The 20206-nt window shown below is 64.7% G+C and overlaps 1 protein-coding gene across 1 annotated transcript; it reads right to left on the reverse strand.

Annotated features, from left to right (window-relative positions):
- Positions 1-449: 449 nt before the first annotated feature.
- On the reverse strand, positions 450-20016 carry FCHO1 (FCH and mu domain containing endocytic adaptor 1). The gene is made up of 27 exons (XM_077122162.1): positions 19978-20016; positions 15312-15381; positions 11944-12035; positions 11534-11608; positions 10602-10743; positions 10248-10400; positions 10062-10166; positions 9147-9245; positions 8975-9071; positions 7261-7305; positions 7075-7153; positions 6483-6507; positions 6062-6119; positions 5460-5638; positions 5351-5375; positions 4935-4986; positions 4483-4571; positions 4001-4276; positions 3717-3829; positions 3588-3639; positions 3354-3462; positions 2735-2890; positions 2434-2566; positions 2062-2261; positions 1633-1688; positions 936-1100; positions 450-665 (listed from the first exon to the last, which is right to left on the reverse strand). Exons 2-27 carry the CDS (start codon positions 15336-15338, stop codon positions 496-498), a joined length of 2772 nt encoding a protein of 923 aa, XP_076978277.1. The 5' UTR covers positions 15339-15381; positions 19978-20016; the 3' UTR covers positions 450-495.
- Positions 20017-20206: the final 190 nt, after the last annotated feature.

Raw genomic sequence — 20206 nt, forward strand, 5'->3', positions numbered from 1 at the left:
TCCATGTGCTTTGTCCTGCCCATAGCTGTATCTCTGGTACCTGGTATACATCAGGCACTCAATCTGTGTTCATGAGTTACCTGATTGCTTCACTACACCTGTTTGGGATGCCCTTTCTGACTTTGCAAACTCTTACTCATCCCACAATGCCCCACTTATAATGTCCCTATCTTAGGAAGCCCTTGTGACTCCCCTGCCTTCCCCCATCAGAGCTCACTTAGCCACCATCACTGCCTGCAGCCCAGCTCTGACCCTGTGGGGCTGGGGGTGTCTGTGTGTGTGTGTGGGGGGGGGTGTGGTGGCCAGTTTTTTTCTCTCCAGGCATCACCCTACACAGGCTGGGCAAAGCCTTGAGGGTGGCGGGTGCATTAGGAAAGTTAGTCTTCCCTACCCATCCACCTCCTCTTCTCCCCTCTCTGGTGGTGTGAAGGAAGCGTCACAGCACAGGAGAATGTTTATTATTTTATTAGAAAATAGAGTGTTTATTAAAGAACATTAAAAGGCCAGGCCCTGCGTGAGGTTGGCGTGAGGAGAAGCGGGTCTCTGGCCCAGCCAGGCGGGGTGTGGGGCTCCTCGGCGTGGCATCCGGGCCTCAGGGAAGCCGAGGTGGGGGTCCCAGGCCCGGTGGGGGGCCAGTGAGCACCAGGACGCGAGGCAGACCTGGGCTGAGGGGCGCGGGCCGTGCTCAGCAGCTTGCCAGGTACATCCCTGTGGAGGGTGTGGCCGATGGGGCGGGGAGGGTGGGCCTCTGGGCCCCTTGCCCCACCCTGGGGTCCCCCAATCCTCCTGAAAACACCTCTGCCCAGTAGCCACTCGGGGCGGGGCTGGGGTGCAGCACGCCTCCTCCTTCCTGCCCGCCCTGTCTGGGGCCCTGCCTCCCCCTGGCCTGTCCCCTGAGACTCCAGCGCGCGCCCCTGGCAGGGTCCCAGGCCCACCTGTGGCGAACCTCCTCTTCACCAGCGACATGCGGTAGCCACTGCCCACGAGCTCCACGTCCACTCCCGACAGCGTGGCCCCCTCGCTGGTGAACTGCGCGGCCACGGGGCTGGGCGTGCTGGGCCCCGGGCACGGCTCCCAGCTGGCGGACAGGCGGCCGGAGCCTGGGGGACCTGAGGGTCAGCCGCATCCGCCCCGCCGCGACCTGGCCTGTGACCTCTGCCCACCCCTCAGGCCCTGCACACCCTTCCCCTGGGCGGCCCCAGGCCCTGCGCTCCACCCGCCCTCGGGAGCTCAGTCCCCAGTCTGGCCACTACTGCTCTCAGCCACGCGCTCACAAGAGCCAAAGGGTAGGCACAGCCCGCGTGACCCTCAGCCGAAAATGGGAGTGAGGCAGGGGCTGGAGGTGGAGCAAAAGAAGGCAGACCTGAGACAGCCCCGAATGCCACGTAGAAGGGGTGCCTGGAACGGGCACGTCCCATGGGAACGAAGCAGAGGGCGCGGGGCCCAGGCGCGGAGGGGTTAACCGCGGAGCCGCATGCCTGGTGCTGGCTGGACCGGAAAGTGTGCGCTCTGCACGTACCATGCGCAAAGAAGCCAGCAAGGGAAATGCACTCTCCAGCCCCCTGGCCCCCCAGGAGGTGGGACACAGCGCCCCCACCCCGGGCTCCACCCACCCCCAGAGCTGGCACTCACCCCCCGCCTCCGACACATCCGGAAGCCGCCACAGCAGCCGCTTCTCCTCCAGGCTCCTGACACCAGCGGACCTTAGTTAGGTTTCCCCAGCTCAGCCACCGCCCCCCTATCACCCTCCAGCTGGCAGCCCTCCCGTGCCTTGGTTTCCCCATCCAAGTTCTCCGTGGGGCATCAAAGGACCCCATCTCGGACCAGTGACTCAGCCCCCCTATGCCTCAGTTTCCCCCTCGGTAAATGGGGGTGACGGGGTGTCCACCTCTCGGGGTTAAGCAGCACCCGCGTGGGGCAGGGACACCCCAGCACCTGGGGCACGCACGGCACCACCCCGGCAGCAGGGTTAGCTCACACAGGCCCAGGTCAGAACGGCCAGACTCCCCAGTGGCTACATCGGGGGAGCCCAGGATCTTGGGGGCTCCTGCATGCCCTCACCAGGTGGCGGCCGGCTGCAAGCGGACGTTGGTCACACGCTCCCCTACGGGCAGCAGGATCTGGAAGTTGGTGAGGGGTGTGGACACAGCTGTGGCGCCGGGCCGGTAGCTGTACTCCACCGAGACCTGGGTGAGGGCAGCGCTGCACTGCCAGTGGGCGCTCAGCTGCAGCGGCACTGACTGGGCACCTGGACGGGAGAGCTGGGTGTGGGAGAAAGGATGGAGGAGCTGGCTGGACTGTCCCGACAGGCCAGCCGCCGGCCCCAGCCCCGCTGCGTGTTGTTCCCTCACCCAGGCCCGCCACCGCGCTCCTCTCTGAGGGGGCACACCCTGGCTGACAGGTGGGCACTGCCCGCCACCCAGTCGCGCCCACCTGGTAGCGCAGCAGCAGCACGTTGTAGTAGGAGGCCCCGGGGTTCTGCTGGGCCTGACGCTGCAGGGCCTCGGTCAGGGCCGCCATGTTGAGCCAGAAGTCTTTGGCGTCAGGGTCGCTCTGGGAAGGGTCGCTGTGGAGACCAGCCCCACCCTCAGGAGCTGATGCCCAGGGGTCGCCAGCACAGCTGTGGGCAGGGAGGGGCCCCAGGAGGAGAAGGGGCTCGGGCGGGGTGGGCAGCCGGCCCAGGACCACACGGCAAGTTCAGACATTGAGGCCGGTGCCCCCTGCCCCCCAGTACCTGAAGAGCAGGTCCACGTTGGGCTGCATGTGCTCAACGGGGCCCGTGTGTACGAGGCGGAAGCTGAGGACAGGTGGTGGCGGGGACCCACTGAACACACGCACGATGCCGGCCGGGAAGGTCATGGTCAGCTCCCCGGTGATTCGCGCCAGGCAGCTGGGTGGCGGTGGGGGGAAGTTGGAGTGGCTCAGGCCCTGGGTGGTGTCACCTCGTCCCCTCTGCCCAGGCCCTCAGGACAGGATGCCCCAACGGCAGCGGTGTTCATCCCCAAACCTCTTCCCTCACATCCCCATCCAGGCAGGCAGGAGCCGCATGAAATCCACACTGGGTCCCCATCCTACTTGGCTTTTTCCCCTTGGCTACCAGGAAGCTCAAAGCAAAACGTCTGTTCTGTGACTGTCCTGGCCTGGGGTTTCAGGTCTAAAACTCTCCTTTTCTCTGTGGCTTTACTTTATGGTCATTTCTGCTGTGCCTGGCCTTACGTCCCGCTCTCTTTCGTGTGTGAACTGCAGCTACAGCCATGCGGACCTGCTCATCATTCTCGGGGCAGGCCTGCGTGCAAGGCCAAAGGTGACAACGCGCCTCCCGCTGGCCCCTCGACGTCCCCATCACAGCTTACCTGGGGCTGTGGCCACGGAAATAGGCGTGGACATACTCCGTGAAGGCCGTGGCCACTGGCAGAGCGTCCTGGGAGCCTAGGACCACTGGGCTTGGGCCCCGGGAGACGCCTGGGGATGGGGTGGGGACGCAGGGCATGAGGACAGGTGCAAGTCAGAAGTGCTGCCGCCTCTGCCACATTGCCGCGGCCCACCCGGGTCAGAGAAGGGCTGCGGCTGGAGGTCTCCCACCCTACCGTGGGTGCTGTGGGATGAGAAGCTGGGCCGCTCCGGGCTCAGGGAGCGAAACTGCGGGGAAAGGAGACGGGCTGTGAGCCCCCCGGAACAGCGCCCCCCCGCCCGCCCGTCTCCCCAGGACCCCCTACCAGGTCTCCATTGCTGCGGGCCAGGGGGAAGGAGGTCTTCTTGGAGCGTGGTCTCCGGGGTGGGGCTGCCAGGCCCTCCTTGGCCCCGGCATTGGCAGGAGCTGGCATCAGGTCTGGGGGGCAGAGAGGGGCACCTGTGGGATGCTGCCCCCCACCCCCCGCTGAGCACCGGGACCCCCGCCCCGCGCCTGCCGCAGAGGGGGGTTTTCTGCTCGGGTCACCCCGGCTGTGTTCAGCGGAGCCCCACCCTGTCCCGCAGCTCGAGCCCGGGACGCTGGACTCACCTGCCCCGGCCCCGGCCTCCAGGCCCCAGGGGCCCGGCGACGGCGCCAGAGGCTGCAGTGAGTCCGGGGCCAGCGGGGCCCGGACGCCCCTAGACTCGGGGGGCGGCGCCCTCCGGCCCGGCGGGCTCTGCGGGGTGCCCGGGCGGGGCACCCAGGAGTCCGGGGAGGGGCCGGGCGCCGCGTGTGACGGCGAGTCCAGGCCGGAGTCCTCCACGTTCTCGGGCGACGAGGAAGAGAAGGGGGAGGGGCTGGAGGTGAAGCCAAGGCTGCTGGACCCTGTGGGGAGGGGAGGAGGCTGTCGGCGCCAGGCCCCGCCCAGCAGAGGCCCCGCCCACCCTCGCAGCCCCGCCCCCTCAAAGGCTTGGCCCGCCTGGGACACTCCCTCTGCCCCCTTCCACCTGCCCTAGTGCCCCGCTCACCCTCCCTCGGCCACGCCCACCCGCAGTGGCCACGCCCACACACCCGGGGCCCCACAGCGTCACCTGTGAAGTCTTCGGGGTCGAAGGCGGACTCCAGCGGCGGCCAGAGACCCTTGGACACCTGCTCTTCCGACTGCGGCTTCTCTGCACAGCTGGAGTGGAGGGTCCATCCTCAGGCCCCTGTGGTGCCGTGGCCAGCCTGGGCCCCCTCCTGCCCCTCTCCCGCAGGGCTACCCCATCCCATGGCCTGTCTCCCTCGCAGTGGGCAGTGCCCAGAGCACCCCAACCTATTTGTCCCTTCACAGAGCCAAGCCGCTCACGTGACTCCATCACACACACCCCCACCCGGTCTCCCACAGCCTAGAGCAGCTCCAGGGCACGCAGGTGCCCGTAAATACCCACGATGGAACAGCACAGGGTCCCTCAAACACGGCGCTGCCCGAACTCGCCCCCAGTGTGAGAGCAGGGGGGCAGGGGAGGGCCAGGTGTGGGGGTGCCGGAACTCTGGGACCCACCTGCTGGCCCTGGGGGCGGATCGAGGCCGCTGTGGCTTTCCACCAGCATCCCCTACGAGAGACGCACGTCCCCTGAGCCTCCCGTCGCCCTGCCCACAGGACAGGGCCCGAGGCTTGGGGTTGTGTAGGCTGCCCAGGGAGACCAGGAAGTGAACAGAGAGGGTCCCAATCCTGAGCCAGCCTCCTCCAAGTTTTGGCCCTTTCCGCAGCCCCAGCTGCCCCTTCATCTTTGGGGATTCATTTAATTCTCACAGTGATCCCATTTTACAGAAGATTCTGAGGCTCAGAGTGGTTAATCAACGTGCCCCAAGTGACCCAGCAGGGCCAGGATTAAAACCCATGCCCACAGGTTCCTACCCGGCCCAGGCCTCCCCCACCTGCTCCCCATCCCGGGGGGCCCCCAGTAGGCTACGCACGTGAAGAATGGCGCTTCATGGTGCCCTGTGGACAGAGAGGGCGGGGTCAGGCCCGGGTGCAGGCAGCCAGCTCCCTGCAGCACTCCCTGCAGCACCCCCCAAGCCTCACCCCTGGACCAGGAGGAAGGATGAGGGTGCCTGCCGTGGCCCTGAGCTGTGCCGCTGCGGCCTCGGGGCTGCAGGCAGGGTCCCGGGCTGGGGCGGGCTTGATGTGCACGTAGAACCTGCGGGGCTCCTCGTCATCGAAGTCTGAGTCACTGGACGAGCAGCGGGAGGGCTCAGCCGGGAGTGCACAGCCGTCAAGGGCCAACGGATCCCAAAGGGGGCTCCCTCCCGCCAGCTCTCAGACCTGGCTGCACCCCCCCTGCTCAGACGCCTTCAAGGTCCTGCACAATTCCAGCTCTCACCACTTGCCAGCCTCGGCCCTGACACGTCACTTTTGCCCCTTCACACAAGCCATGCCCTCCCCTAATGGGCGAACTCCTATTTGCTGCTAAACCCCAACTCTGGGGCCCTTCTTCCAGGAACTCTCCTGGCTCTCCCTCTGGTGCAGCCCTGACCCCACAGGACAGGTGTCTGCCTCTGGATCTGCCCTCAGGCCCTGTGTGGGGCTCCAGCAGGGCCCACCCAGGTGCACACAGAGTTGCGAGTGGTGGGCAGTTTTGTCCTTGCTGTGCCAACGGTCATCCGCAGGGGCGCTCCGAAGGATATTGTTTTGGGCCACATCTGGCCTGACAGTAAAGCCTTCTTCATCCACCTCAGGACACGTCTGGGGACAAGGGGTGGGGGTCGGGGTCTCTTCAGAACTTCCATCTCCCTGCCACCCCGCCCCTCGCCTCTTGGGCCTGAGTCAGACCTGAAGTCAAGTGCGAAGCCAGTAATCATCTTTGCCCAGCGTGCGGGCAGGTTCCTGAGGGACAGAAGGCACCCTGCCCTCCCGAGAGGGCGGGTCTGGGGGTAAACTGAGGCTACAGCAGGGCTGCGTGCCCTTCCATGTGGTTCACTGAACCCACAGCCAAGGCGGGACTTCAGCCAGCCCCCAGCCCAGGACCCTCCAGTGCCCCCAGCCCAGGCTCTGGGTGTGGGACAGCAAGGGTGGGCTCGCAGCCGTCCTGCCCCCCATGACACTCACCCCTGAATTGGGCTCCAGGGAGTCTCTGGGGTAGAGAAAACGATGGTGTCAGCGCCCCCCTCACCCTGGGCCCCTGCCCCCAGCCTCCCGCACCGACCTCGGCGCCTGGGGCCACCCTGGCTGCTGTACTGGCCGGAGCTAACCCTGGAGAAGGTGGGACCCTGGGCCCGTCCGGGAGGGTAAGTGTGGAGTGAGCTCCAGCACGGGGTGTCCTCAAACCCCTAGGAGGAGGAGGGACAGTGAGGCCAGGCTGGAGGGCCGGCCTGGGAAGGCAGGGTTGTGGGCTGGCCTTGGCAAAGGGTGTGGTCCTGGTAGCACAGTCGGGGTGTTCTGCACTGGCCTGGGCACAGCAATTCTCGGCCAGCCCAAGACACTGGGCACAGGAAGGAAAGTGGTACTGGTTTGGGAAGGGGGCTCCTTGGCTAGCCGTGGCAAAAAAAAAATCTAAGAATTGCTGGACTAGATTAGGCAGGGAAGCAGCAGGGCTGGGTCGGCCAAGGGAGGAGCCTGAGCTAGGCCAGGCAGGGGAATCCTGGGCCAGCCTAGAGGACGGATCCTGGGCCAGCCTGAGCCAGCTGGGCCCCTTCCTTACACGGCTGCACGGGGCTCCCGCTCCCGCCAGTTCAGTCCTGGGAGGCGAAAGGCTTTGGCGCCCCGCAGACGCTTCATTGCTGTGGAGCAGACGGGAGGGGGGCTGAGCCTGGGAGCCCCCCTGCTTGTTGAACTCCCGCCCTCGGCCCATGGTCCAGCCTGGGCACCCAAGCCCAGACGTACTTGCCTTCCTGCAGGGCAGCCGTACTGTACGCCTCGAAGTCCAAAGGGCCTGGGACGGAGGAGATGGGGGTCACCCAGGCAGGGGCTCTGGGGCCTGGGAAGGAGCCCGAACTGGGGGCCCCCAGGGCAGGGGCCAGGAGGCTGGACCCGCCTGGGGTGGGGGGAAGGGCCTGGCCGGCCCACGGGCTGGGCTGGAGCTGACGCCTGAGGGCCTCCTGCCGCCCAGTACTGCAGCGGGGACTTGGATGTGGAGGGCTGGACGGGGGGCCTGGGGGATGGGGCCTCGAGGGGGGCGACGTGGAGCCCTGGGGGGAAGTGAGCGGGGGAGGCATGGCAGGTCTGGGGCCAGGGAAGGCCAGAGGGCGCCTGGGGGGCAGCCCGCATATGGGGGGGCAGCCCGCATATGGAGGGGCAGCTGGGGTGACTGGCTAGACTTGGGAACGAAGACAACTGTGTGCCAGCATTTGCTGAGCGCCTACTGCATGCCAGGCACATGCTTCACCCTTGGCCTACATCAAGTTACTGAGACCTCCGGCCCCAGTAAGGGAGGGTTATTCACACCCACTCTGCAGGTGAGGAAACTGAGGCTCAGAAGCCAGGACAGGCCTCCAGGGTCACACAGCAGTTGGTGAAGGTAAGACCTGACCCTGGGTCTGACACCAGAGTCTGCTCTCAGCTCTTTCCCGACCTGCATTGGGGCATTTTCCTCAAACTGATCTTTTGCTTAACAACCCTCAGTGGCTCCCGCGGGTCCCTGGGGTAAAGTCCGGACAGCCGCGCCTGGCACTCAGGTGCCCTCAGGGGTCTGGTTCTAGGAGGTCTACACGCCAGGCTAAGCTCCAAATCCTCTTCCTGGGTGGCTGCGGAGTCAGACTTGTCGTCAGCCCGTTTCTCCAATGGGTCAACTGAGACCCAGAGCGGTTCAGCCTCCTGTCTCAGGAGCCCTGATGCTCCCAGCAGCTGCAGCCCCAGCCCTCCAGCCCCCCAGCCCCACAGTCCTGCAGCCCCAGCCCTCCAGCCCCCAACCTCGCAGACCTGCAGCCCCAGCCCCCAGCCCCACAGTCCTGCAGCCCCAGCCCTCCAGCCCCCAGCCCCGCAGACCTGCAGCCCCAGCCCCGCAGTCCTGCAGCCCCAGCCCCCAGCCCCCAGCCCCGCAGTCCTGCAGCCCCAGCCCCCAGCCCCCAGCCCCGCAGTCCTGCAGCCCCAACCCCCAGCCCCGCAGTCCTGCAGCCCCAGCCCCCAGCCCCACAGTCCTGCAGCCCCAACCCCCAGCCCCCAGCCCCGCAGTCCTGCAGCCCCAACACCCAGCCCCGCAGTCCTGCAGCCCCAGCCCCCAGCCCCACAGTCCTGCAGCCCCAGCCCCCAGCCCCCAGCCCCGCAGTCCTGCAGCCCCAACACCCAGCCCCGCAGTCCTGCAGCCCCAGCCCTCCAGCCCCCAGCCCTGCAGCCCTAGCCCCCAGCCCCCAGCCCTCCAGCCCCACAGTCCTGAAGCCCCAGCCCCCAGTCCCCAGCCCCGCAGTCCTGAAGCCCCAGCCCCCAGTCCCCCAGCCCCGCAGTACTGCAGCCCCAGCCCCCAGCCCCCAGCCCCGCAGTCCTGAAGCCCCAGCCCCCAGCCCCGCAGTCCTGCAGCCCCAGCCCCCAGTCCCCCAGCCCCACAGTCCTGCAGCCCCAGGCCCCAGGTCTGCAGTCCTGCAGCCCCAGTCCCCAGCCCGACTCACCTGGCTTCTCTCGGCCCGTCCCTTTGCTCTCTGCGAACTTTCTGAGCAGCATCTCCACGCTGACATTCTCTATGTTCTGCTTAAACTCCTCGTGGACCTGGGCCAGTGCGGGGCTGTCACTCACTACGCCTGTCCCCAGCCCCCGGCCTCGCCCGTCCCTGGCCCAGCCCACCTGCCCGATCTGCACGTGGGTGTTCTCCACCGAGTGGGCGTAGGAGCCCAGCAGCGCCTTCATGTGCCGCAGGTGTGTCTCCTCCATGGCCTGGAAGCGCTGGGGGGGGGGGGGCACATGCAGGGTCAGGCGGCCCTGGGGACCCCGCAGAAAGCTCCGCCCCTAGCCCTGGGGACTGGTCCGGGGAGGTGCGTATGATATCCCTGCCCTGAGACTTTGCCAGAACTAAAGGGAAAGAGTGACTTTCACATCCTGAGTCAGTGGTTTGGTGGCTGTTGTGCGCCCCCCCCCGACCCCTGCACGGAGGGCACCCTTGCCTGCGCGTGAAGCCCCCGGGAGAGTAAGGCCTGAGAAAGAGGAAGGGACAGTCTCCCGGCAACACCGTGTGGGCGCCTGGACCCAGCTGTGCCCGAAGCCCCAGCTTCTCAGTTCCCTGGGCCTTCAAACCCCGTCAGCCTGAATGACCCGGTCACTCATACCCCGACAAACCGATGGCCGCTCCTGAGAGTTGGAGCTGCTTGTCATGCGTTTGGGTGGAAACTGCCCAGAAAGGGGCAGTGCCTTGTCCCAGGTCCCACAGCTAGTGAGGGCTGGAGGCTGGACGGGAAACAGGCCCCAAAGGCCCTCGGACACTCTGGCCCGTCCTGTCCCATTCAGGTGCCTCACCGACAGCATCAGAAATATCAGTAATCAATAATGATAGGGTGTGGTCTGCGAAAGTCTGAAAGAGCAGCTTCTTTAGCCTTCCCAACAGCCCTATCAGGTAGGAAACTGAGGCACAAGAATCTTTGAAAATGCCGGCAAGCACCCGGAGCACAGCAGCTCCCTGACCCAGAGCTTGCTGGGCTGAAGCCTGAACCATCCCCAGGTCGCCGGGCCGGGTCGCAGGGGGTCGCGGGGTATCGTGGGTCTCACCAGCGCCGAGTCCAGCATCCTCTGCTCGAAGTCGGCGCGGGCCAAGTTGTACTTCTCCACCGAGCGCCGCAGGCTGTCCGCTGCCTTCTTGGTCTTGGCCTCGGCCTGGGGGCACAGGGAGTGTCAGGGCCGCGGAGGGGGGGGCAGGCGCCCCGACGTGGAGGGGCAGCGGTGGCCTCAGCCCACCTTGTCCAGCTCCTTCTGGCTGCAGCTCTCCCTGCGCAGCCGCTCCTGGTCCAGGCAGCGGCCCAGGTAGTTCTCACGCGCCTTGGGCAGGAGCTGGGAGACGGCGGCCAGCGTCTGCACTGCAGCCAGGGTGCCCAGGGCCTCGTCCTTGCACTGCGGGCGGGGCGGCCGTGAGACTCCCTGCGCCCGAGCCCGCCTGTGGGATTCTAGACTCTTTTCCAGAGTTGTTCTTTTAACGTTTTAACTAGGTAATTGCTTCACGTAGTTTTCTAGCCTGGCAGGGACTAGTGTGCGGGGCCCCGGCTGGGCCCAGAGCTGCGCCCTGCAGTGGGGTCTCCCCGCACCCGTCCGCACCTTCCTGTGCGCCTTCAGCTGCTCCTCGCCGTGGCGCAGCACGTCCTTGATGACCTCCTGCAGCTTCCGTGCCAGCTCCAGGTGGCACAGCGCCAGCTTGTCCGAGGACACGCGGAAGACCTCCCAGAGCGGGGCAAACGTCCTGGGGGCGGGCGGGGTCACACGCCACTCCCGGGGCCCCCCAGGCCGCAGGCCGGCTCCAGGCACTGACGTATCTCATCCTCATAACAACCCCCAGGGGGCCTGCGACGGGTGGGGAAACCGAGGCACGGACGAACCCATAACCCTCCCGAGGAGCCCTAGCTACTGAGCGTGAGAGTTTAAACCGGAGTTTAAATCTGGACCCCGCACGACATCCCCTCGGCATTCCAGGCCCCTCAGCTGGTGCACAAGGCCACCTCCCAGACGCTGTCTGCCCCTAATAGAACCTTTGGACCCCGTGGCCACGGGGAACCCTGCACAAAGGAACTGGTCCACCTCAGGTCCTCGCTTAAAAGCCCCCAGTGTCAGGCGACTGCAGCCTCCTCCACTCCACCTGCCCCACCTCCCGCCTCACCTGGCCCTCCACTTCCTTGCCTCTGGCTTGCTGCCCCAGGGTCTTGCACCCCCCAGGCCCCTTCTCCCTGACCCACCCAGAGGCAGCACCTGACCCACACAGCCTCTACAGGGCTGCCCCACTCCCTTCTGGGTCTTTCACCCTCGGGGTGGATTTGGTTAACACACGTCCTGCTGCACACGCAGGGTGAGGCGTGGGGGGGGGGGGGGGCGGCCTAGGCTGCTGCTTCTCAGGAACTGTTCAGCAAGTACTTGAGGAATGAATGAATGGGTGAGCGAGTGAATGAATGATGGCCGGTGGCCTGACACCCATTCTACGCGTTCACCTATGGTGAGACCCCCCCAGGGAGGGTCCCTGCCCCCGAGAGCCCACTCACCCCACGGGGGCCCCGTTGCTGGCCAGCCTGGAAAGCTTCGCCATGGCCTTGGAGTAGGTCTCCTCGATGGTGGCCCTGGGGGGGCACAGAGAAGAGGCTGGGGGGGCTGGGCGCGTCCACGGGGCTGGGTCATGTATGACCCTCTTTTTGGGTCATATTATCTGACTTTGTCTTCAGGAGGAAGTGGCAGGCACTGGTGACTACTGTGTAAAAAGTGAGGCCAGCAGCGTGGGAGTCGCTAGCTTGAGGGTCTTCACGCCCCCCCCCCCCCGGTCTCTGGAGAGCCCCCCGCCCCGCCCGCCCCCCCCCCCCCCGCAGAACTAGATCAGACAGCAGCGTGTGGGCGGGGCCCCAGAAAGGGGGCGTGGCAGGCCCGGGTGGGCGGGGTCGGATGGTGGGCGGGGCCTCACCTCTCCCGGATGAAGTCCGCCAGCTCCTTGGTGGAGACCGGCCCCTGCTTCACGCTGTGGTACAGGACCTCGAAGCCATGGTTCTTCTCTCCCTGCGGAGATCGAGAGACGGGATGGAGAAGACACGGGGTCGCCTGGCAACAGGGGAGGCGGAGCCAAGCCGTAGAAGCCCGTCGCCGCGGGGATTGGCTCAGGCCCCAGCCAATCAGCACGTGGCATTTCCCCAGTCCCGGGGCTCGTCGGGCCCTTCCAGGAAAACCCCAGACTTTTCTCCGGTGTTGAAGCGGGACCGTCCCCCTCGCCCCAGGAACGTCAGTCTGTCTCTGTCTTTGTGTGTCTGTCTCTGTTTCTCCACATCTCTGTCTCTGCTTTTCTACTCCATCACTCTCTCTCTGCTTTTCTGTCGGGTCTTTCTCTATAAATGAGGACGTATTTGATCAAAGGACATATTGATGGAAACGAAGTAAAAACCATGAACTTTGGAAAGACGCTGATCTGGAGACAGTCCGAATTTTTTTTTTTTTTGAGTGTCCTGAGCCGGGTTGCTGGATCAAGCCAACCCTGACAGCCACATTCCCCGCAACTTCTCAATTTTGTGAGCCAATATGACCCCTGGCGTTTAAGTCACTGCAGAAGCATGTTCTGTTTTCTTCTACTGAAAACTCCCTCTCTGAGGAGGAAGGTGGCAGGGAGAAGATGAAGCAACAGTTATGTTTAAAGGGGGCCAGATCCTGTCGGCTGGGAAGGGTATCGTGTCTGAACCCGAGCTGTACGTGAGAAAGAGATGAGCAGGGGTCCGAGGGAATGAAAGATATTTTAGCACCAACGAGGGCCTTGGAATTAGCTCAGAAAGAGGAGATCACAGAGGGCCCCCTGTTCTCGGCACTCATCACCCAAGGGTCCCGTCGCCTGCCCTCACAGGCAGGAAGTGTCTGCTCCTACCCGGCTCTCCTGCAGTAACCCCCTCGCTGAACCAATGGGGAGCCTGCCCCGGTCACCTCCTCATTCTAGGACCATCTAGAATGGCTCCCTCTTGCCCCGCACCTAAAGTTCAAAATCCTTAGCCTGGAACTGCCTTTCAACTTCATCTCTCAGCCTCCAGAAGAACTGCAGACAACACGGAGGCAGCTGGGATATCCCCCACGGCTGCTATGCTGGGCACTGCTGCCACCCCGCTCTCCATCTGGCACCTCCTCCGCCATCCAAATCCTTCCACCTCTTGAGGGTCCCTGCCAGACCCCCTCCTCCAAGAATCTTCTCTGGCCCCCCACACGCTCCCTTCCTCCAGCTCTCCTGCAGCTCCCTCAGGATGTGCCCCTCTTCTCATGCCTGCCGTTCAACCTCCAAGGTCAACTTTCAGTCGAGCCCCCATGAAAGTGCTGGGCCACCTTGGGCCCGTGACTTCACATCCCTAGGCCCTGGTTTCCTGTCTCACAAACAGGGATGCTGTTCACCCTCGCTGCCCACGGGCCTTGGCCAGATGGGGCAGGCAAACGGCTGAACCCTCCGGGTGCTGGTGGGGGCTCCGCACACAGCCCGGGCAGCCCCCTACCCCTCGGGGGTTCCCTGGGTGAGGCTGCACCAGGCACCGCCGCCCAGGCCGGCATCTGGAGCTGACTCGGAGCCAACCGCTGGCCTGGTTCCCGGGCCTGGCAGGGCCCCGGGCGGCCTCCTGGGGCTGGGCTGGCAGCCGAGGGTCCTGGAAGGGTCTGGCTCAGCCTATGTCTCCTCCCAGAACCTCCAGACGCCAGTCTGTTCCCCTTGCCAGCCCGTGGGGTCCCCTGAACACAGCTCCATCGTGTGTCTCTCCTGCTCACACATCCTCCGTGGCTCTCCAGGGCCCTCGGTGCCCCTGGCCCTGCCCTGGCTCCTTGGGTCAGGGTGTCCCTGTCTGGCCTGATTTCCCCAGAGGGGCCTTCTTGGTCCGGCTGGGACCCTGCACCTTGGCACAGAGTCATGCACACCTGGAGGACTCTAATAAGGCACATTGACAACGACGGGTGTTGCAGGCCCCCCCACCCCCGCCCCAAGTCCTAGGAAGGTGAGAATTTCAGTGCCTTTCCCAGGTGGGGAAACTGAGGCTCAGTGAGGCAAAGTCACCTGCCCACGTTCTCTCAGTCGACGCCAGATCTGAACCCTGAACCGAAAGCACTTAGCGCTCTGCGCTTGGGTTGGGGAAGAGAACTGGGGGTGGCTTCTATTTTCTCTTTGCTGATCTGAATTTTCTCAGCAAGCTTGTATTCGGCATGCAATTAAAAGGAATGTAAAGTAACTGTAGGTGCCTCCTGCCGCTGAAAGGAATTTAAAGTAAATTTAGGTGCCGCTGCCAGGGCTCCAAAACGTGGGCGACAACTGATTCCGAAATGGTCAAATCCCCCTACACAGAGGAGCTCAGTGAGGTTCAAAGAGGCAGCTGTTCTCTCTGCCGCCGGACAAGCAGAGGCAAGTCCAGGAGCCTGGCCCTTGGGGAAGGGCTAGAGGTCAGACCTCCACCCCTCACAGGTGGCAAAGGGCTGCGGCCCCTTTAAGAAAAAGCCAGAGCCAGTGAGAGGAGCCCCAGCTGGAGAGGGAGGGAGCAGGCCTGTTGCTGGGGCAACCAGTCACCTAGCAACGGGCCTCATCTCTGCAAGCTCTGGGCTGACAACTGGGGAAGGGGCTTCTGCCAGTGCCCTCCAGCTCCTGGACCTCCGCTGCTCACATACCCTCCATGGCTCCCCTAACCCTGGGCCTGCCCCTAACGCACCACCCAGTGCCAGACCTGGGGGCTTTTGTGTAGAATGGAGCCTCTAGCCGGGCCCCTCCTTGGGGTCCCCGAGGCTGGGTCCAGCCCTGGCCCTGCAGCCAGTATGTCTGCCTGACTCTGTTTCCCCAGACAGGGGGCTCCTTGGGGCTGGGACCCCAGCGTCTGCAGGGCTGGCTGGGTATGGGGTGATGGCAGGGAGGGAGTGGGTACGTGAATGAATGAATGAGTGGAAATGATTGGAAATAAATCTGTCCCACTGGGGGCCAGTCAGAGGGCGGAGGAGTGAAGGGTCTGCACGGGGCAGGCGAAGAACCTGCCACCGCAGACGGGAGGCCAGGAAATCCCCTGAGTAGAATGCCACCGTGTACAGACCCTGTCCTTCCTCCTGGGGGCTTCGGGCCCGCGGGCACACAGGGGCGACATTCAAGGCCAGCCCCCCCTTCCCTCAGTAACCCCTGCAGACACCTCAGGGGCCTGGGCTCTGCCCATCAGCTGCCCAGCTCCCCTGCCTCCATAAAAGTCCCACAGCTCTGCCAGGAACCATATCCCCGCCTCCATAAAAGTCCCCAAAACCCTGCCAGGAACTCCCCACTCACCCAACCGAGTAGGAGTGGGTTTCACTTACCCAAAAGTGCTCCCCAAAGTATGACATCCTGGCCGTCGAGGAGAGATCCCTGCCAGCCCCTGTCCAGTGCCTGCCCAAAGAAAGGGGCAAGCTTGAGCCATGGAATCATGGCCAGAGGCAGCCTGAGGAGGGGGAATTCCAATGATCCCGTCTGCAGAGGGAGAGGGAGGACAGAGGAGGAATTCAAAGTCCCGAGGCTGGGCGCATGCCAGGGTCCCTGAGGTGAGTCAGGCCCAGCCATGGCCCCTGGGAGACCCAGGCTCCCCATAGACAGAGAGGAACACAGATGCCCCAGCCCCATGGGTCAGCATTAGGCAGACAGAGGGACAGGGACAAGGGCAGCCCAGATGAGGAGGGGGCATGAGAGTTGAGGTTTTAAAGCATGAATAGGAGTTCAATGGGCAGGGGTGTGGGGGTGGGTGGGGAAGCTCTGCATCATTCCAAACATGGGGAAACTGAGGCCTGCAGAGAGAAAGTCACTTGCCAAGGTCACGCAGCCAGGAAGCACCAGTGGCTCTGTACTGAGGACCGCCTGGGCCTGCCCCTCAGCTCCACACTGGGTGGCCTCTGTGGGAAACGGGTCCGGTGAGAGGTGGGCGTGGGGGGGCATGTGGGGCTGGGGTCTCCTGAGTCCCTCCACCACGGCCCCTGGGGTGCGGCGCTCACCCCTCACCATGGTGACCAGTGGCATTGGGCCCCCCCACCAGGCACGACCCGGTGCCCCAGGAGCCGGTGTTCACCTGGTCCCTGAGTCACTGGCCAGCTCTGTACCTCAGTTTCCCCATCTGCAAAACAAGAAGGAATGCCTAGAGGCAGTCCTGGCAGGGGGCCCCAGGCTTCCCTTTGGAGGGGCCCGGCCGGGCTGCCCATGGGGAGGGCAGGCAGTGTTCTCGGTGCGAGGCTGGCTTGTCACTGGAGCCGCAGGCCTCATCCATAATTCATGGCCCTGCGGGAGCAGGCCAGCAACTGGGAGCCACGCTGGGGCTGGTGACCGCAGCACAGGGAGGTTCTGCAGCCTCGCCAGGAAGGGCCCTGGGACAAGGCCACCCCTTGCTGGGCCTCAGTTTACCTAAGCTCTAAAGCGAGTTTAATTTGATCCATCATCCGGCCCCAGTCTCTAGGTTTTTGCGAGTCCCGTGGCACACAGAAGTACCCAGAGTGCCAGGACAATGTCAGGGCCCCTGGAGTGATTCAGCCCCAGGCCAGGCCCCGAGGAGAGCCCTTGAGGGGCTGATGCTGGACACAGCCACTCTCACTCCCGGGCGGCCAGGACTGGGCTAAATGAAGGGATAGGGGCTGGGGAATCCCAGTCTGGAAGAGCAAGCATGGGATTTGGGGTTTTAAAGTATGAGTAGGAGTTCATCAGGCAAAAGAAAAATGGATTCTTTGATTCAACAAATGTTCACAACTGCCATCCTGTGTGCGTGACGGTCCCTGAGAGACTTCAGCCTCTGGTACAGCCCAAGGAGGACCAGTGTGGGTCTGCTATGCTGATACCCCAGGGGAGAAGCTCTAAATTCCTGTCTCATTTCTTAGTTTCTGGCCATGGGCTGAACCCCAAGCATCTCCAAATACTGATAGGGGCACCACCAGGCACAAGAGGCTGATAGTTTAAACCAACTAAACGAAACAGAATTAAACGCCCACGGTTGCGCCAGCCACGTTTCTGGGGCTCAGCTGGCAACTGCTGTGGTGCATGGCCCAGGCAAAGCGAGCATTCTTGGGGGTCCCAGAGCCTCTGCGTCCACATTCCCCAGAAACTAAGACTCTCACTATTGTTTTACAGCACTGATGGGCCTAGTCCTCCTGACACACACACACACACACACACACACACACACACACACACACACACACACTGATCGCTGGTTGCCCAGTGTTCCACACGCTGCAGCCCTTGCAGCCATGCAGTTAGCCTGGGTCCTGACTTTGCAGACAGGGAAACTGAAGCAGTGCCACGGCACGGCCATGGCGTTCACTCCGGCCGGACTGGAACCTCCCCACATGACTCTGGGCTCGGCCTCCCCCTGTCCCCCCACCACCCAGAGCCAACATAGGGGACAGGGTGGCATAAAGGGGCCCCAGGCCTGGCCCGGCCCAGGAAGCAACACCTGTTGCTTCTCCCCAGACTGGGGCGGTGGATGGGCCCCCGAATGTCCTCGCGGGGGCAATGAGGGCCAACGGTCACTTCCCAGCGAGGGGCTCGAACTCACCAGGCAGGTGGCGGGGGGCGGGCGCCCTTCTCAGGGTAGGATGGGGCCAGCGGAGGCCACGTGGCCACTGTCACTTCCGGCGGCAGCCGGCGGGACAGGAAGCCACCCGCCCAACGCCCGCCAAGGGCCGCAGCACCTCCTGCCCGCCGGGCCAGGGGCGGGGAAACTGAGGCCCCGGGGCATGGGCCTGGCCTGGGCTGGTGTTCCTGAGCGAATAATTCTCAGGGCAGCAATGGTGAAGTCACAGCTCCGACGAACTGAGCGCCAAGTCCGGGCACCTGCCCTCCTGACTTGGCCCAATTGTACCCGCTTCACAGAGGGGCAAACTGAGGCTCAGGGAGAAAATGCCTGTGCCCTGGTCGCAGGGTCACCGAATGGCAGTGCTGGACTCACACCCAGGGCCTCCACCAAAAAGGGTTTTAAATTCTATTTTACAGCTGCACTGATACAAAGACCATAAATTAATATTATAGAACAGTTTCTTTGACCCCAAAAATTCATTTCTTCCCTTCTGATTTTAAGAGACATCAGAACATTCACAGGGGCCCTTATGTCATTCTCAAGCCCCCCATGCCTCCCCAGCTCCAGGCAAAGCCCAGAGAAGTATGGACACTTGCCCAAGGCCACACAGCAGGTCCCTGACACAGGCTCCCACCCTTGGGCTGCTGGTGGCCGGGGATTCTAAGGGAGACCTGGGTGTTGCCGGGAAGGCACTCTGCTCCCCAGCCCCCTCCCCAAAAGTCTGGGGCTAGGAGACGGCTCCTAAGCAGGCCTAGGTGCAGATAAAACGGGAAACCAAGTCAGCAGACCAGGTGGGCCTGCTCCCCCGCCGCAGGGATGGGGGGTGACCTGCAGCCCCCTGCCCGCTCTGGGTCTCCAGGGCCCCACAAGCCGGCGCCTCAGGGTCAGCCTCGCTCTGGACCCAGAGGGCACCCAGAAGCCGCCTTGGCCTGCCCGTCCCAGGGCCACCTTGACAGCCGGGCGGGTCTCACCTGGGGAACTGCCGGCCCACCTGGCACCTCTGCCACTCGAGACTATGTCAGCTCTTCCCACCGGCCCCCACCCACCTCACCGCTTCATCTGGCAAACACCTATTGAGCGCCGACTGTGTACCTGACTGCCAGGTGCCTGGACACAGCAGGCCACCCTTCTGGCCCAGTCGCCCGCTCTCCTCGCCCCTCCCCTCCAGCGCACAGTGGAGGCGGACTCCAACCTGGGGGTAGCGGCCGGGGCTCCCGGCATCCCCCAGCTCTTCCTGCCCTGCCAGGCCCTGCCTGGTGAAACCGGCTCACCCCTGGCGTGGGAGCTGGTATGTGGGACAGGGTGTGCCCGGCGCCAGCTGTGAGGGCCTGGGGGTGGCGGAGCCCTGGCTAACCTTGTTTCGGCCCTGATGGGTTTCGTTGTCAGGGCCCCCCCCCCAGCCCCAGGCCCTTCCAGCAACCCCTGGGTGCGGCCACCATCCCATTTTGCAGAGTGGTAAGCTGAGGCCCAGGTGCCCACGAGGCCCGCCAGGGGATCTCCGGGCCTGTCTCTCTTCCACCCCCAGGCCATCGTAAGCAGAAATATGGGGTCGCAAAGCAGCAGGCAGTGGGGAGGGGGCTTTGGGGTCTGTAGGGCCCGGGGTCTGAAGGCCCTAGTCCCAACTTTCGAATGGGGAAACTGAGGCTCAGGAGGCCCTGTCACCTGCACAAGGTCAGCAGTGAGTCAGTCTGTCCCTGCCGCCTCCATCCCGCGGACAGAGGTGCCCACTCCAGCCTTCTGCGCCTCCCCGGCCTCGGCAGGGCCTAATTTACCTTGATTTATTTTAATCCAGGGGCAGCAGATGCTCTGCCCCTCCCATGAGGACCCCACCGGCCCCCGTCCACCTCAGGCCCTCCCAGGCCTGGGCCCACTCGTCTCTGTCAAGTTGGGGAGCCGCTGCGGTTGCTGTGAGCCCCCCACCGCCCCCTACTAGTGGGGGCCAGGGAACCCCATTCCTTGGGCCCCTGCCAGGCCTAGATGGGGTTCACGGAGGAAACAAAGCTTAGGGGTCCCTCATCTCGGCCTCCCAGGGTCTGCGGGTCGAGCTGGGAAGAGGGGAATTGGGGGGTGGGCTCCAGCTCAGTGTCGCCCCCATCTTTGCGACTGGGACCGGGAACCGGAGAGAGGCTTAGAATAAAGGGATTTGGGGAGGGGTCTGCGTTCGCAGCCGCGCCCCCGGCCCGGCCCGGTTGGAGGCCAGGAGACGGGGGTCTCGGGGTTGGGGGTACGCATCCACGCCCGCCGCCCCCGATGGCCGCCGTGGGGAGGCCGGGGCGCCCCCCGCGCGGGCTCGACCCCCGCCCGCCGCCGCCCGCGCCTTTGCGCGCCGGGGCTGCGGACTGCGGGCTGCGGGCTGCGGGACGCTGGACGCGGGGCGCGGGGTCGGCGCGGAGCCAGGGCGGGGTCGGGGGCGGGGTCGGGGGCGCACTCACCTCCCGGCTCGGCAGAGCCCGCGCCCGCCGCCACCTGCGGCTCGGTCGTTGACACCCGAGCCCGCCCCGCCCTCCGCGGCTGCGGCGCGCCGCCGCTGGCCCCGCCCCTGGGCGTGGTCCAGAAAGGCCCCGCCCCCGCGTTGGCGCCCGGAGGCAGGGGCGGGCTCTGAGACCTGAGCGCCCTCCATTGGGCCATTTGGGAGGACGGCTCCGCCAGCCCAGCGCGCTG

This window comes from Tamandua tetradactyla, chromosome 11 (genome assembly GCF_023851605.1).
Source record: "Tamandua tetradactyla isolate mTamTet1 chromosome 11, mTamTet1.pri, whole genome shotgun sequence".
Taxonomy (NCBI): domain Eukaryota; kingdom Metazoa; phylum Chordata; class Mammalia; order Pilosa; family Myrmecophagidae; genus Tamandua; species Tamandua tetradactyla.

What these genes read in the sequence shown, in the direction of transcription:
- FCHO1 (XM_077122162.1), bottom strand. Translation starts at nt 15,338, where the DNA reads ATGTCATACTTTGGGGAGCACTTTTGG. An exon ending in TCCTTCCTCCTGGTCCAGGG is followed by an intron (nt 5,376 to 5,459) that starts GTGAGGCTTGGG and finishes CTCTGTCCACAG; the next exon opens with GGCACCATGAAGCGCCATTC. An exon ending in CATGAAGCGCCATTCTTCAC is followed by an intron (nt 4,987 to 5,350) that starts GTGCGTAGCCTA and finishes CGTCTCTCGTAG; the next exon opens with GGGATGCTGGTGGAAAGCCA.